General features: G+C 41.2%; 1 protein-coding gene across 3 annotated transcripts in view; it reads left to right on the top strand.

Annotated features, from left to right (window-relative positions):
- Positions 1 to 484: 484 nt before the first annotated feature.
- Positions 485 to 15,377, top strand: part of FBXW11 (F-box and WD repeat domain containing 11) — a 146,783-nt gene continuing 131,890 nt past the window's right edge. The window contains exon 1 of one of the 3 annotated variants that reach the window (XM_006884346.1): positions 485 to 685. In XM_006884346.1, the coding sequence (XP_006884408.1) occupies positions 641 to 685 (45 nt within the window). In that variant the 5' untranslated portion in view covers positions 485 to 640. The remainder of the gene's footprint in view (positions 686 to 15,377) is intronic. The other 2 variants (XM_006884345.1, XM_006884347.1) reach the window with 2 other exon arrangements.

Raw genomic sequence — 15,377 nt, 5'->3', positions numbered from 1 at the left:
TCCTAAACCTATTCTAGAATCCACCTGTCTCCAACAGCTGCCCCTGCTACTCGTAGACACAACGGAACTCTATCCGAAGGCAGCGGCCGGCTCTGCGGCCACTGACTGCGCATGTACGGAAACCAGCAGGGCCGAAAGGATCTCTGATCTGTAAAGAGTTACCCCCAGAGTTTCCGCCCGGGTCTGAGCCGCTTTGGGCTGTCAGGAAGTTGGAACAAACTTGCCGGAAGAGGAGTCTGCGCGCAGGGCTTTCTGGGACATGTAGTTGTGGCGCTCCCGAGATCTTTCCCTGAGGAATGTCTTAATTCTTGAGGTTTGTACAGCCCATATTCACAGTCCAGTGATGCTTTCAGTCCAGAATTTAGCTTCGGGTTCCCAGGAGGAGAGAAAGAGACTTGGTGTCAACCTCCCATTCCCACAACGCTCTGCGGGAGCCGCGACGCCTGCTGGGAACTGTAGTTCCCGCTCTGCGTATTGCGTTCGCCGAGGGGGAGGGCGGAGCTGCCGGCGGCCCAGGCGGGCTGGCAGCTAGAGTGGGTGCGAGAGCCGCCTCCGCCTCCGCCGCCTCCGCCGTCGCCTCCACCGCCGGGAGCCGTTCGCTGCTGCGCGGGGAGAGCGAGGCGGGGCCGCCGGGGCCGCCATGGAGCCCGACTCGGTAATTGAGGACAAGACCATCGAGCTTATGGTGAGTGCGGCCCGCTGGACTGTCTGTTCTTCCGTCCATCCGTCCGTCCGTAGGGCGGGCCTGCCCACCTCACCGTCCGGCGCTGGCCTGGCCCTGGCCCTTCCACGCCGCCTTGGCCCCTACCTGGGCCTCCCGCCTTCCCTGGCCTGGGGCCCGGCGCGGCTCCCCTGATCCCTGGTGATCTACGGCCGGCCCTGGCCCGGCCCACTCCGTACCCTCCTGTCTCTTTTCACCCCCTCTTTCCCGTCCAGCCTCCGGGCCCATCTCCGGGGCCACCTCCAGCTCTTTTATGCTCTGGCCTGAGCCAACACCACTTTCACTAGCATCTCTTTCTCTTCCTGGAACGGGATTATTTTTTCCCCCTTTCTGTTTTTGTAGCTCAGGCCCGCACCGCGCTCGCAAGCCCCTCTCTGGCCGAGCGAGGGGATAGCGGGCGGGGTACAGCGGGGATGATCGGGGCCCTTGCAGTCTTGGCGTCCTGGAAGGGGCTCAGCCCCACTTTTCAGCCCGGAGCTTGGGGATGCCTGGGTAGGCCCTGCCGGGGTGGGGTGGGGGTGGGAGGCTGTGACGGCGAGGCGGCCTCTTTCCCGGGCCCCTGTGGTGTCCGGGTGCTCGGACAAAGGGTTTCCTTCTCGGCAGGGAGAGATGTTTGCATAGGCAAGCCCCAGGTACTCTGCATTCCATCTCCCGGTGGAGGAGAAAACCTGTAACTCCACGTTTCCCAAAGCTGAAGAGGGTCGTCCTTATTTCTCTCAGTACTCTGTTCTCTAAAACAGAATAAAGAAGAAAGAGAGAGCGAGCATCCTTGGCCTCTGGGGAAGAGATCACTTTTCTGTTAGAAACCATTGGCAGCCAAGCCAGACTGCCTGACCTGGATACCCCCCAGCCTCCTTCTGCGTTAAGATTTGCAGCCAGGAAGGGGCTTTTAAAAACGAGACCGATGGAGAGAGGTTCGTGAAAGTGAGGAGGATGGTAGATGACTTAGTGCAAAAAATAAAACATGGCAGGTATTCTCTACCAATTTGAACATTGGGGAAATTAAACTGGGCTCTAGAGAGTTGGGAGGAAGTCTTGGCTTTTAGCAAATGGATTTGCCCATTGCTTTATCCTGTGGAAACTGGACAGTTTCTTTGTATCTGTACTAATACAGTAACAATTTCTACCCCAGGGTTGGGAGGCAAGATGAAAGAATCTACTTAACCCAGCAAAATGTTTTCCTAGTCAGATTTTCTTCAGTGTGGAAATGTTTATTGAGTCAGTGATTCCACTGGGTAGGGTCGGTGACATCAGAGCCACTTCCCCCATTTAATGCTATAAATAATAAATGGTGACACTGAAAGTCTGTTGGATAACTACATGATTTCGGTGGATGATGGTGTCTGGGGAGTTGAGATCAATGTTTTCAAAATGGAAGAACCAAATAAAGTGAAAGTACAGTATCATAAATGCAGAGGTAGCTTAATAGTTGCTATCCTTTGAATAATTCCCAGGACTGGACTTTCACACTATCATTGAAAACTAGAGAAACAAATAGCTTTAGTAGTTTTGGTGTTTGTTTTTTTTGGTTTGTTTGGAGTTTTGTTGTTATATGTGTGTGTGTGTGTGTGTGTGTGTGTGTGTGTGTGTATGTTTCAAAAGAATATGACATTTTTGGGGTTTTGTTCTATTATTTGAATACTTTTTTACTTTTCAACATAATTTATCAAATTATCTTAATTCAGTCTTTGATACTGTTACTTTTGTGGGGGATTATTCTGGCAAAATAAATTAATTGAGTTTACATGCATAGAACAGGCCTTAAGATTGTATTTGCACTTATAAATGAATACTTCATATTGAGAAATAGGACTTGATGCCTCTTTGAAATTGGATCTTTTGAGCTGTTTCCATTTCCATTCACTTAAATAACTGCAGTGTCTTTATTTTCTATGAAATCAAAAGAACTGTAGTAAAACCCAGTTTACTGGTTTTGAGTATTTAATTTAAAAAAAGAAATCCTGCTCTTAAATTTATTTTCTTCCTTTGCTCATAAAAGTTTTGATATTGCATGATAGTACCAATACTTGTCTCTGTACTGAAAATATTTCATCCTTTTACAGATTAAAACACTGTAATTTTTACTTGTCACATTAAAACAATGTAACAAAGGGTTTAGTAGTTATCACCAATTTTAAAATTGTTTTTTATGTGTTTTGAAATTCCCTGAGAAAGAATATCAATTATGACTTAAACAGCTCTACAGTGTATTATTTTTTAGTCTTGCATAAAGTGTTTTAACTGCTGATTGCATAAGCCCAGGATCAAATGTAAGAATGATAATGCCTTTAAATCTAATTCCATGTGACTTTTTATATTTAATGTATTTTAATAGCATTTTCTAGAACTAGGTTAAAATATTTAGTTTTTAAATGATTAATAGAAGATTTACTTAAGCAGGAGTATAGTTGCCATCCTCAGGTTTAATATGAGATGTTAATTGCTTGGTCCAGTTTCCCCTCCTGGATAAGTTTTTCTTAATTCTGTCCATTTTGTGATTACCAGAAAGGGGACCCAAATGCCAAACACAGTTCCTCAGAGTGAGCTTTTAGGAGTGGGCCTGAAATTGGGATTTGCTGATCTCACATAGGTCTGAGGAGTCAAGTGGGATCTTCTATGAGCCTCTGTGGTTGACGATGATATGCTGAAGCAGACATTCCTGTTTAAGCCCAGAACTTATGGCTGATCTCTCAGAGTCTCTGTGGCTATGCAGCTGTGTTAAGGGGAGTAGACAGGATGGCCAGGCTTGTACTTTGGGAACAACATTTTTATTACTGACTAAGATATTTTTAGATTAGGTTCAGAATAATATGATTGAAGGAGGAGGGCAAGGAGTTAACTTGATGGTATTTTGAAATCCTAAAGTGTGAAGTGGTGGTAGAGCTCTGGTAGAGTTGTGCTGCTGCCAAGTTAAAGGCGGGTAGTTCACATCCGCCAGTTACTCCGAGGGTCAAAGATGGGTAATCTTTGTGATTTATACCTGCTGAAACCCCCTTGGAGGGTCAGCTATGAGTTACTTGTGACTTGACAGGCAAAGAACAACAAAGCCTGAAATATTTCCACATTTTATGAGTCAGCCTCAGTTCTCAAATATTTGTGATTGTGCTGCCTGTACCAGTTCACTACGTAATGGTTAACAAGGTAACTTCCATTTGAAATTCCAGAACGAAAGGATTTCCAGTACTGAAAGGAGGAAGCTTTGAATCTCTTGTTTCTTAATCTTCATCTCTTGACCTTTCCCCCGCCTTGCACTTTTGGAAATTGGTTTGCACAGCCAGTGATAAACATAATGCAATAATTCTCCAAAATATACCCCATCTGTTATTCTTGGTGTTTGTGAGCCCTTGAATGCTTCTCCCCTGTCCTGGCTTTAAGAAAGACTATAAACTTTTGATTGAGATAGCTGGCTTTGTAATTGTTGATGGTGACTAATTTAACTACCAAATAACATTCATAACCTTGTATTAGTCTCAATATTTTATCAGGTTTGTGGTCCTGGTATTTATACTAAATCAGATTTATTATTAATGAGAAAGTAAAATAGCAGGCTGTTTTGAATATACAGCATTCACCAGGCCATATCTGGTGCACAGGACTTAAATGAGGAGAACCTCCTGTATGTATATGCCACAGATGTATTAATTTTTGAAGTAGGTAAATAGGGTCATAGGGTCGCTATGAGTCGCAGGCACATAACAACAACAACAGGTAAATGAGTTGATCTATACAGTCATCACTAGGAAACACTCAAATGCTGCTTGAAGAGAAGATGCTTAGTCCTTAACTCCTGTTAAAAGATAACAGGAGTTGCTGTTAAAAGCTTAGGAATTCAATTCTGCCCCTCACTGGGTGTAACCACACCTCACATCTCATAGCTGCCATTACACAATTAATGTGCTGTTTATACTCTATTGTTAGTTGTTGAGCTATTCTCTTTACTCAGTGGCCTTGTATGAATCATTTCCCTTCCTGTTTTTATCACTAAGTGACCCTATTGTTGAATGAACATAGGTAAAAATGTAGTAAACCTTATTAGTAAGTGTGGTATACATGCTAGCTTTAGAGCTGTTGAAACTAGGCAGATCACAAGGCCAATGAGGTATGAGAAACTGTAAGTGAAGTTATTGAACATTTTCTTTTCCTCTCCCCTGTCATTGTATTTTTAAGTTGAATGAGTGGAATTATTTAATGAATCCTCAGGAAATTCTTTACTACCACTCTTTACTAGTATGTTAGTTTATGAAAAGCATGTTAAATAGACATGTAGTGGTACAGGTGTTAATTAAAAGGTCAGTAGTTTGACCCTACCAGCCACTCTGAAAGAAAGATGACGCTGCTTGGAAAACCTTAACCTTTGGGCAGTTCTGTTACCCTACTTGAATTGCCATAATTTGGAGTCAGCTTGATAGTGGGTAAATGGTATATTTTTAATGAAAAAAATCACCCACATGTTTATGGGCCTCAGTGATTTGTCCCTAATTTTGGAGTAGAAATCCCTGGGTAGTGCAGATGATTAGGACTTGACCAACTGAAAAGTTAGCAGTTTGGACTTACCCAGATGTGACTTGGAAGAGAGGCCTGATGATGTGCTTCTGAAAGTTTACAGCCTTGAAAGCCCTGCGGAACTGAGTCCTACTCTGTACCACATAGGAGAGCCATTAGAAATGATTCTGTGCAAACTGGTTTTGGAATAGTTTAGATGTCCTTTCAGATTTGACCAAGGATGCAGTTGTTTGTTGGCACTCTTGACCCTCTACTCTTGTAGTTTGTATTTGGAAAACCAAGAGAATTAGCACCGGAAAATCAATAACTTATTATGTAATTAACACAGAATAGTGCCTGTATCTGAGTTTCTGTTGTGCTATTTGTACTTCAAAGGAAAACCAGCATTTTAAAACCTTACGATTCTAATTTCACCCTCTCTGATTTTTCCTTCCACTTTCTGCTGCATAAAAAAAAAAAAAAGAGTTGAGAGGGAGAGAGAGAAAGAAACTGGTCCCCCAAAATGAACAGGCCTTTATTGTGTGGTCAGAGAAGGTCAAGCATGGTGGTCAAGGATGGTCTCTTTTTATAGGGGTTTTAGGGAGGACTAGGGAAGATGATATTTTGCTTGGAATTTGGAGCTGTTAATTAACTTGGGTTTGGGCTTTTGTGATCAGGGACTTACCCTTATCTGGATCCATTGTCTGGTCTGTTTTTTTTTTTTTTTTAAATCTGGCTGGCTTAGATGGTATCAGGCTTCTCCAGGAGTGATCAGGCCTGGGGGCAACAGCTATATTCTTTCTCCACTTTCTTCCCTTATATTCCAGAAGTATTTAGGACCATGGTTCTGTTCCTGTTCTTTTGCCACCATTGGCTGAGACTGTTTATTGAAGGCTACTACTGATATTTACCAGAGGAATCTAACTGGTTGGCTCCCTGGCCAAAGTGCCTTAAGCAAGAGCTCAGTTCTTTATCACTGCCCAATAAAGTCCTTTCCAAGTTCAAAACAAATCAGATGCTATTTCTTTTGATGTCTTTTTGTCTTGCAACAGATAGCATATTGATGTATATCTGAAGTACTGCTTATGTGATTATTGTTAAATGAATGCTATTCTGGCACTTCCGTACTTCTCTTTTGGCATTTAACATACTGGGTTTCTATTCTAGTTACCTGCTTGTCTTCCTAATTAAATGATGAACTCTTGAGTGAAGTGTTTGTGTCTTACTACTCTTCCTGTGACACACAAGTGTTACACAGTCCCTTATAGTAAGTGTTCAGAAAATACTGAGTTGAATTTTCCTGTTGTTTTTAGACATGGTTTTCTACTGGCTCTGTTTTAGCCATTTTCTTTATCTGAAAACTTATACTCCTAACCCTCATAATTGTCTGATAACTGGACTCTGAGCCTATAATTTTTTGTGGGACTTGCAAGACTTTTCTGTATATTATAAAAGCTGTGATCATATCTAAGCTTACCTTCAGGAGGTCCAGTCTGATAGCCATTTCACTCCTTCACAATGTATGGGTGGTCAGTAGATATTATGGATTGAGTATAGATGGGATTCTTTTCAGAATGCTGTATGGCCTGCTGTATTATCTGTTCTGTGACCTGTCAGTGGTTGGAATCCACCAGCCTTTACTTAGAATGATGTACCATCTCTTCCTGTAGAGTCAGTCACACCTCAGAAACCCAAGGGAAGGGAAGGTCCCTATGAGTTAGAAACTCACCGTGCTTGGTTGTTAAGTTTTGTTTTTCTGTGGTGACCCTTTTAAGATTTTACTCTTGAGTATTTTAAGACAGGGAGGCAGCTGAGATGAGTAGAGAAAGATTGGTGAGGGAGAAGTGGTACATAGCATACAAGACAAGATATTCAAACGCATTTTAACCATCTGCTGACTTTTTTTTTTTTTTTTACTTTATTATTTTTGTGTGAGTGTACCGTCAAATCAGATCTGACCGGTACAGGAGGAGATTGCCCCTCCTTCCCTAGCAGAGCATCTGGTGGATTTGAACTGTGCACCTCTGGGATTGTAGTTGCACCTTCTTGCCACTAGGCCACCAGAGCTCCCCTATCTGCTGACTTTTACATACATACATAAATACATATTAAATTATATTGTAGTGGGTGATTAATTTAGGAAACAATTCCTTTTGGAGCTATTGATTTGAATTTGCCAAATGATTCTAAGGGTTCTGTGGCCTTGGAAAAGATGATTTAGCAGAAAAGGCTTGAGCTTTACAGTTTATATCTCAGCTCTGTCACAAGTTAGCTGTGTGATTAGGGAAATTAATCTTCTTTAGTATGGTTTTATTATCTATAAAAAGAAGCAAACATAGTACTATTCCAGGTTGTTGATTATGTGAGAGGATTGTGAAAGTATCTTGCAGAGAGACTTTGTCTCTCAGCAAGAAGTGCTTGCTATTTGAACTCCGCCAAGTTCAGGGACCATATATATAAAGCATCAGATTTTCATTTTTTTTCTTCTTCTCCTGAGTTGTTGGAATGTTAGTTAGAGGCTTATAGTTCAGTTGCTTTTAGTGATATATTTAATAAGTCATATTTGGGGGAAATAATGATGAAATAATAGAGAATCAATACTGTCTTGGAAAATGTTACAGTGACGATGGACTACCAATTTAGACCTATGCCTTGTTAGAAGTGCAGTATCCTGGTAGGAATAGATTAGTGATTAGTTAATATTGGCAGTGAGGATTGTGATTTAGATTTGATCTGTTTGGGAGGTTATGATTTTTGAATCCCTTATTGTGACAAAGCTGATTTTGAGTATTAACAGAATAGCTTGTAAGTATCAATACAAGATTTCCTTCTGCGCTGTTAATATTTTCGTTGAATCAGTTGACAAAGGGGGAAAAAACCTGTTGGTCAAGAATGTTACCCTCTGTTAAATTTCTGCTGTTCACAGTTGCTTAACAGGAAGTTCATCTTTGTAGGCAAATGAGAGACAGACCAGGAAGACCTGACAATCCAGTAGGGTGTCTCTAACCTGTATAGTATTTTTTGTTTGAACGAAACACAAAGATTACAGAGTTCTGTGATGTCAGCAGTAAGCCGTTTTAAATTCCGTGTCAGGATTAGTCAGTAATGAAGACCTTTACCGAATGGAAAGCTGTGAACTAGAAACAGGGGGATATAACATGACAAATGGAAATAATAGTCTCTGCTTATGAGTAAAGAGATGTGCAAATATCATTATAATGAATGAAGCTATTCTCGAATAAAGCACATTTGATCCACAAAAGGCAAAGAAAAATCAAAGGAGGGTTCTACTTTGAGTAATTTTTTTTGTTGTTTTTGAGAGTTAAAATTGAGAACATTTAACCAGTTTTGGAAACTAAAAAAATATGTTTATTTTATTTTGTGAAATGACTGCTCAGGAAACTCACAGAAAGGCAGAGAGGAGGAAGGACTCAGCCTTGACACTAGTCATCTATTACTCTCTAGCCTGCTGCTGAAGTATACGTGAATTTGAAGAGAAGGGGGAAATGAAACCTACTGTTCTTCAGTGGTAGAGTTATTGCCTTCCATGTAGGAGATTGGGCTTCAGTCTTAGCCTCTTAACCTCATGTGCAGCCACCACCTGTTACAATGCTGAGCAGATTTCAGTGGAACTTTCAGACCAAGACGGACTAGGAAGAAAGGATGGGCTATCTGTTGCTTAAAATTTGAAGCAAATACCCTGTTATGTAATGATAGTTGCACAAGAGGGTTCAGGTGTTTCATTCATAGGGTTGCTATGAGTTGTCTATAAGGTGATGACACTTAACAACAACACCCTGTTAAGTTTTGGGTTACAATGTTTGGATCCGTAACTGATAATGGGGAAGAGTACAGGATTGGGCAGTGTTTTATTTGATTGTTCAGGGGATTGCAATGACTAGTGGGTGACAATGGCAGCAGCAGTGCAGAGGAAGGAAATTATTAGTTCAGTAGTCAAGGAGTAGGTTGGTGTTCCCCCCCCCTTTTACATTTTAGTTTTAAGAGTTAAGCTATGCTTTAAAAGCAGAGTATTGCATTAGCAGTTAGCTTTAGCTCCCTAGCTATTCTTACTAAAATTGTGTGTGTGTGTGTGTGTGTGTGTGTGTACCGTCAAATCAGATTTGACTGGTACAGGAGGAGATTGTTCCTCCTTTTCTAGCAAAGCATCTGGTGGATTTGAACCGCACACCTCTGGGATTGTAGTGCAGCGTCTTGCCACTAGGCCACCAGAGCTCGCCTCCACTTTGTTTTTAGATGTTAGTTACAGTAATAACACTTAATAAAAAAAATCTTGGAACACTCATTATTACCTTTAAATGTAACTTCTGTGATCTCCTTTTAAGGTTTGCACATTAAAACATTTCTCATAGACTGGTATTTTGACTGCTTCAGTTGTATTGCTTACATTGTGAAAAATTAGTATTTTAATTTTGAATGCTAATTTAACTTCTGAACATCATGTACTTGAGAAGCTCAGAGAAAGACATAGAAGAGAGGAAGAATGAAGTCCTGATACTAGTTATTATTAATTAGGAAATCTTGGAATGTTAGAATAATTTGATTAGTTTTAAAATTCTTTGTTTATGTTGTTGTTGATTGCCTCCAGTAGAGCATGACTTATAGCCACTCTTAAAAACAAAAGGCCTAAAGCCTTTCATAACTATCAGCGTTTATCAAAGCTCATAGAGTTTAAAGAGACATGTTGTTTAGGAAGTGGATGTCACTGAGTGACAAGATTTAGGAAGGTAGACCCGGTGGTTTTGTTTTAGTTCAGGTAGGCGGAAATACTTATACCTGTATATTTACAGTTTTCCATTTTGATCCTAAGTTAGGACATTTGAGAGTGAAGCTGTGTTTCTTCTGTTCCAGAGAATTATAGTCTTTCTGGTGTTTGGATTTAGGAGGTAATAGTGAACTGAGAAAAGAACATGGGCTTTACATGGGTAGTATATATGGATTTTTAGCAAGTTACTTCTTTCTTCTCACGGATATAAAAGGCCTGGCTCAGTGGTAACTTTACTCTAGGAGCGTTTTGTAAACAGGGCACCAATTGAGGAAATAGATGAGGTGAGGAAATTAATGTGCAGTTTTACAGTCTTGATTTTAAAATTTTTATCTGTGTCATCCTTTGTCATTGAATACTTTTTTCTCTGACCCATAAATTTTTCTTAGAATTTGAAGTGAAAAGGGTTTGGTAGAGAAATAACATTGTTAGAATTTGAACTGAGTTTATGTATTTAAAGATTCCACTTACTAAATTGTATTGTTTTGCCTAGCTAGGCAATGACTGGCTATTGGAAGGGATGGGTCTTTAGTGGATCAGAAATTTGCTTTTGACTTATGTGTTTAAAGTGTTATTTCAAACTCTGGTATAGGTCTTGGGCAATGTCTATTTGATGTCTGATTTATAACAAATGGAAATATTTCTTCTTCTTGTTATGTGCTGTTGAGTCGCTTGCGACTCATAGCGACCCCATGTACAACAGCCCTAAACCCTTCTCTGTCCTGTGCCAATCGCACTGCCTCTGACAAACCCATCCCGATTACCCCAGTCACTGAATCTTCTCATGGAGGGTCTTCCCCTCCTGCGCTGTCCCTCCACCCTCCTAAGCATGATATCCCTCTCCAAGGACTGGTCCCTCCTTACTACATGGCCAGAATGTCACACGAAGCCCCAGAATCCTTGCCTCCAAGGAGCCACCCGCTTTAACTCTCTCTAGGATGAATCTGTTTGTTTTCTTAGCATTCCATGGTACATTCAATACTCTTCTCCAGCACCACAGCTTAAAGGCATCAATTCTCCTCCTATCCTCCCTAGTCATTGTCCAACTCTCTGATGCATAACAAGTGATTGCAAAGACCATAGCCTGTATCAGAGGCACCTTAGTCTCCAGAGTGACACCATTGCTCTTTAGTACCCTGGAGAGGTCCCTAACAGCAGACTTTCCCATCTCAATACGTCTTTTAATTTCCTGGCTACTGGTGCCAGTGTTGACTGTGGAGCCAAGCAGACTAAAGTTGTTAACAATCTCAATCTCTTTACCATCCATCCTGATGCTGCCATTTGGTCCAGTGGTAAGAATCTTTGTCTTCTTGATATTGAGCCTCAATCCATATTGAAGGCTGCAGTCCTTGACCCTCTGCAGCAAGCACTTCAAGTCCTCAGTTTCAGCAAGCAGGGTTGTATCATCTGCAGAACGCAGATAGTTGATAGATCTTCCACCAATCCTGATGTCACACTTCTCCTCATAGAGCCTAGCCTCCCGGATAATCTGTTCTGCAAAAAGGTTGAAAAGGTATGGAGACAGGACACATCCCTGGCGTATGCCCTTCCCAATTTTGAACCATGCAGTGTTTCCTTGCTTTGTTCTGACGACTGCCTCTTGGTCCAAGTGTAGGTTTCTCATTAGCACGATCAAGTGTTCTGGGATTCCCATTCTTCTCAGAGTCAGCCACAGTTTGTTATGGTCCACACAGTCAAATGCCTTTGCATAATCAATGAAGCACAGATAATACATTCCTCTGGTATTCCCTGCTTTCAGCTAAGATCCATCTAACATTAGCTACAATATCCCCTAGTACCACACGACCCCTTCTAAACCCAGCCTGGACTTCTGGCATTTCTCTGCTGATGTGCTGTTCCAGTTGTTTTTGGTTCTTAGGTGCTTAAATAAATACCTTTACTTGTTGTTCTGACTCATATCTGACCCTCCAGCAGATCTTTGTTGTTGTTATTTGCTATCAAGTTGCCTGCGACTCTTAGCGACCCTATGTACAACAGCCCTAAACTCTGCCCTATCCAGTGCCAGTCTCACTATCTCTGACACACCTACCCCCATTACCCCAGTCACTGAATCAGTCCATCTCATAGAGGGTCTTTCTCTCCTGAGCTGTCCCTCCCCCCTCCCAAGCATGAATGATGTCCCTCTCCAAGGACTGGTCCCTCCTTGCAACGTGTCCAAAGTATGTCAGATGAAGCTTCAGAATCTTTACTTCTAAGGAGCAGCCTGGCTTCACCCTCTCGAGGACAAATCTGTTTGTTTTCTTAGCAGTCCATGACATATTGAATACTCTGGGCACCACAGCTCAAAGGCATCAATTCTTCTTCTGCCATCCCTAGTCATTGCTCTCTGATGCATAGCAGGTGATTGCAAAGACCATGGCATGTAATAGGCACACCTTAGTCTCCAGACTGACATTGTTGCACTTCAGTACTTTAGAAAGGTCTCTAACCGCAGGCTTTCCCATCCAATACGTTTTTTAATTTCCTGGCTGCTAGTACCAAGAGTGTTGACTGTGGAGCCAAGCAAACTAAAACTGTGAACAATCTCAGTCTCTTTACCATCTATCCTGATGCTGCCAGTTGGCCCAGTGGTGAGAATCTTTGTCTTCTTGATATTGAGCCTCAATCCACACTGAAGACTGCACTCCTTGAAGACCCTCTGTAGCAAGCACTTCAAGTCCTCCTCAGTTTCAGCATGCATGGTTGTGACATCTGCATAATGCAGAGACTTATCACACGGAAGGAGAATGCCCATCTTTCACAGAGCAGCTGGTGCTTTTGAACCCTTTATCTTTGGGTTGACAGTGCAGCTCTTCCCGCTAAACCCTAACTTTTTTTGATACCTGTCATATTGAAGAGTGTGGTCACATGGTAGATAAAGTGCTTGACTCCTAGCTAAAACGATTAGAATTTGAACCAATGCACCTTGAACCAACTTCTTGGGTGAAAGATGTAGCAGTCTTCCTCTGCAAAGATTGTCAACCTAGGAAACCCTATGAGGCAGTTCTACTCTGTCCTGAAGGCTGTGATTCACAATCCACGTTGATAGCGGTGAGTTTGGTGTTGGTCTATCATTAATTTTAGCTGACAAACTTTGTGATAATTGTGCTGTGTTATAAAAAGAATAAAGAATTTCATTGTAATTGAATGGTCTGAAATGATTTCTATGAATGATAGGGTGATTTTTTTTACCTGGCTTAATAGGATTTGTCATGAGTAAATATTAGTATTAGGCATGCTTTGGTGTTTTGTTTTGTTTTTAATATTGCCAAAACCTTTTATATTTTAGGAGTTAACTTTTCTGTGCATCAGATCCACCTCTCTATTGACTATTCCATATCTTGGTGGCTTTTTATGCCACTGGTGCCATGGTGGGTGTATGGATTGCTTTCTGTCTTTCAACAGTTACCGAAGTGCATGTTTCGGATTTTGTTGAAGAAAGCTGGATACAGTAAATGGAAAGACTCTTGGAAGATGCTTGACTGCTGTCTTTTCTCAGACTAGTCTGAAAGGGAATGCCCCCATTCATTCTGGATTGGTAGATCTGAAGTACAAAATATTTTCCAGGTAAGCACTTACCTTGTTTTGTGGAACATAATTTGCTTAAAGAATCTATTAAATTCTTTACTTTTTCTGTTAATACGTTAAGAAAAGGAAGAAATCTTCTGTTTGTGCCTGGCTTGGATTTGAAGGCACATTATGGCAGAATTGCTAGTAGAAACTTTGTTTCACTGTAAGAAGTGTAGTTATTTTTATTGTAGTTACCAATGGTTTATAATCTGAGAGTATAATAAAGATACTTTGTTTCGGGCATAGCTTATAGAGTATAGAAAACAAACAGTAATTTTGAGGTATTATCACATGATTTATGGCATATATCTGGCCAAATATTTTGGTAGCTATCATGTACAGCTTATATAGTCTTGGGACTTGTGGGAAGAATTTCTGTTGTTTGGTGTCATCAAATTGACTGGGACTCATAGTGACCCTTTGAAACACAGATCTGAACCTTGCCCTTGTCAATTGTCCAAGGCCATTGTGATATTCACTGTGAAAATCTATCTTATTGAGGGTCTTCCTCTCTTTATCACTAACTTTATACTTTTCCCAGTTTGATGCCTCTCGTTCCTCCTGAAAATATACCCAAAGTAAACGAGACCAAGTTATCACTATCCTTGCCTCTAAGGAACATCTGGTTGCATTTTCTCCAAGACAGACTTGTTTGTTCTCTTGGCAGTTCATGGCATAATCAGAACTCTTTGCCAGTACCACAATTCAAAGGCACCAATTATTATTCTTTCCTTATTCCTATGTAGTTCCTATTTGTAATGACTGTTTAAGTATCTAGTAGTTGCCAGTTGCTATGGTTGGCACAAGGAACCCTGGTAGTGCAATGGTTAAAATGCTTATTTGCTGAAAGATTGGTTGTTCGAATCCACCGACATGTTCAGAGGGAGAAAGATGTGACAGTTGACTTCTAAAAATTTTACAGCCTTGGAAACGGTGGGTCATTTCGCCTGTGTTTTGTACTCACTGTGAGTCAAAGTGGACTCTTGACAGTGAGTCTTTTTGGATGGCAGCCACTAGATTCCCTGGTGGCACAGCGGTTAATCTAAAATGGTTGGTAGGTTTGAACCCACTAGACTGCAGATTAATTTTATAAGAGAGAAAGATGTGGCAGACTGCTTGCCCAGATTACAGCCTAGGAAATTCACTAGGACCTTCTACTCTATCTTGCAGGATCAGCATGAGTCAGAATCAACTTGAACAGTGGGGTTTTTTATTTGGTTATCTCATAACCAAATAGGAGAAATAACGCAGTTGTTATGTTTCAGCCTCACATGGTAGGCACTGTCAAGAGTATTTTCTTTTTTAAAATACGACTTTTGAGTTTGATTTGATGCACTTTGTATTTTTCATATTTTGATAAAATGCTTGTATTTAAGTACAGTGAAGAATTGTTTTGATATGTCTTTGAGTTGGAACTGACTCTTAACTGATCCTCCAGTGAGTTTTCAGCAGCAGTAAATCATACAAGAGGAGAATACTCATCCTTCTCCCATGGAGCAGCTTGTTGGTTTGAACCACATGCCTTTGGATTGGCAGTGTAGCTCCTTACCACTAAGTCATTGGAGCTCCCTAATGAAGCATTAAGTAAGTATAAGCCCAGGGTCATACAGCTAGCAAGTGACAGAGTCAAGCTTTAAGCTGCAAGTGTTAGTCTGTTTGCAAGAGCATAGTTGTTGTTGTTATGTGCCATCAAGTTGCCTGCGACTCATAGTGACCTTGTGTACAACAGCCTAAACCCTGCTCTGTCCTGTGCCAATCTTACTGTCTCTGACACACTTACCCCCATTACCCCAGTCACTGAATTTATCCACCTTATTGAGG

The sequence above is a fragment of the Elephantulus edwardii genome, unplaced genomic scaffold (genome assembly GCF_000299155.1).
Source record: "Elephantulus edwardii isolate Elephantulus edwardi_28Jun2011 unplaced genomic scaffold, EleEdw1.0 scaffold00033, whole genome shotgun sequence".
Taxonomy (NCBI): domain Eukaryota; kingdom Metazoa; phylum Chordata; class Mammalia; order Macroscelidea; family Macroscelididae; genus Elephantulus; species Elephantulus edwardii.
The sequence above is the reverse complement of the archived record's forward strand: the minus strand, read 5'-3'. Positions and strand labels throughout refer to the sequence as shown.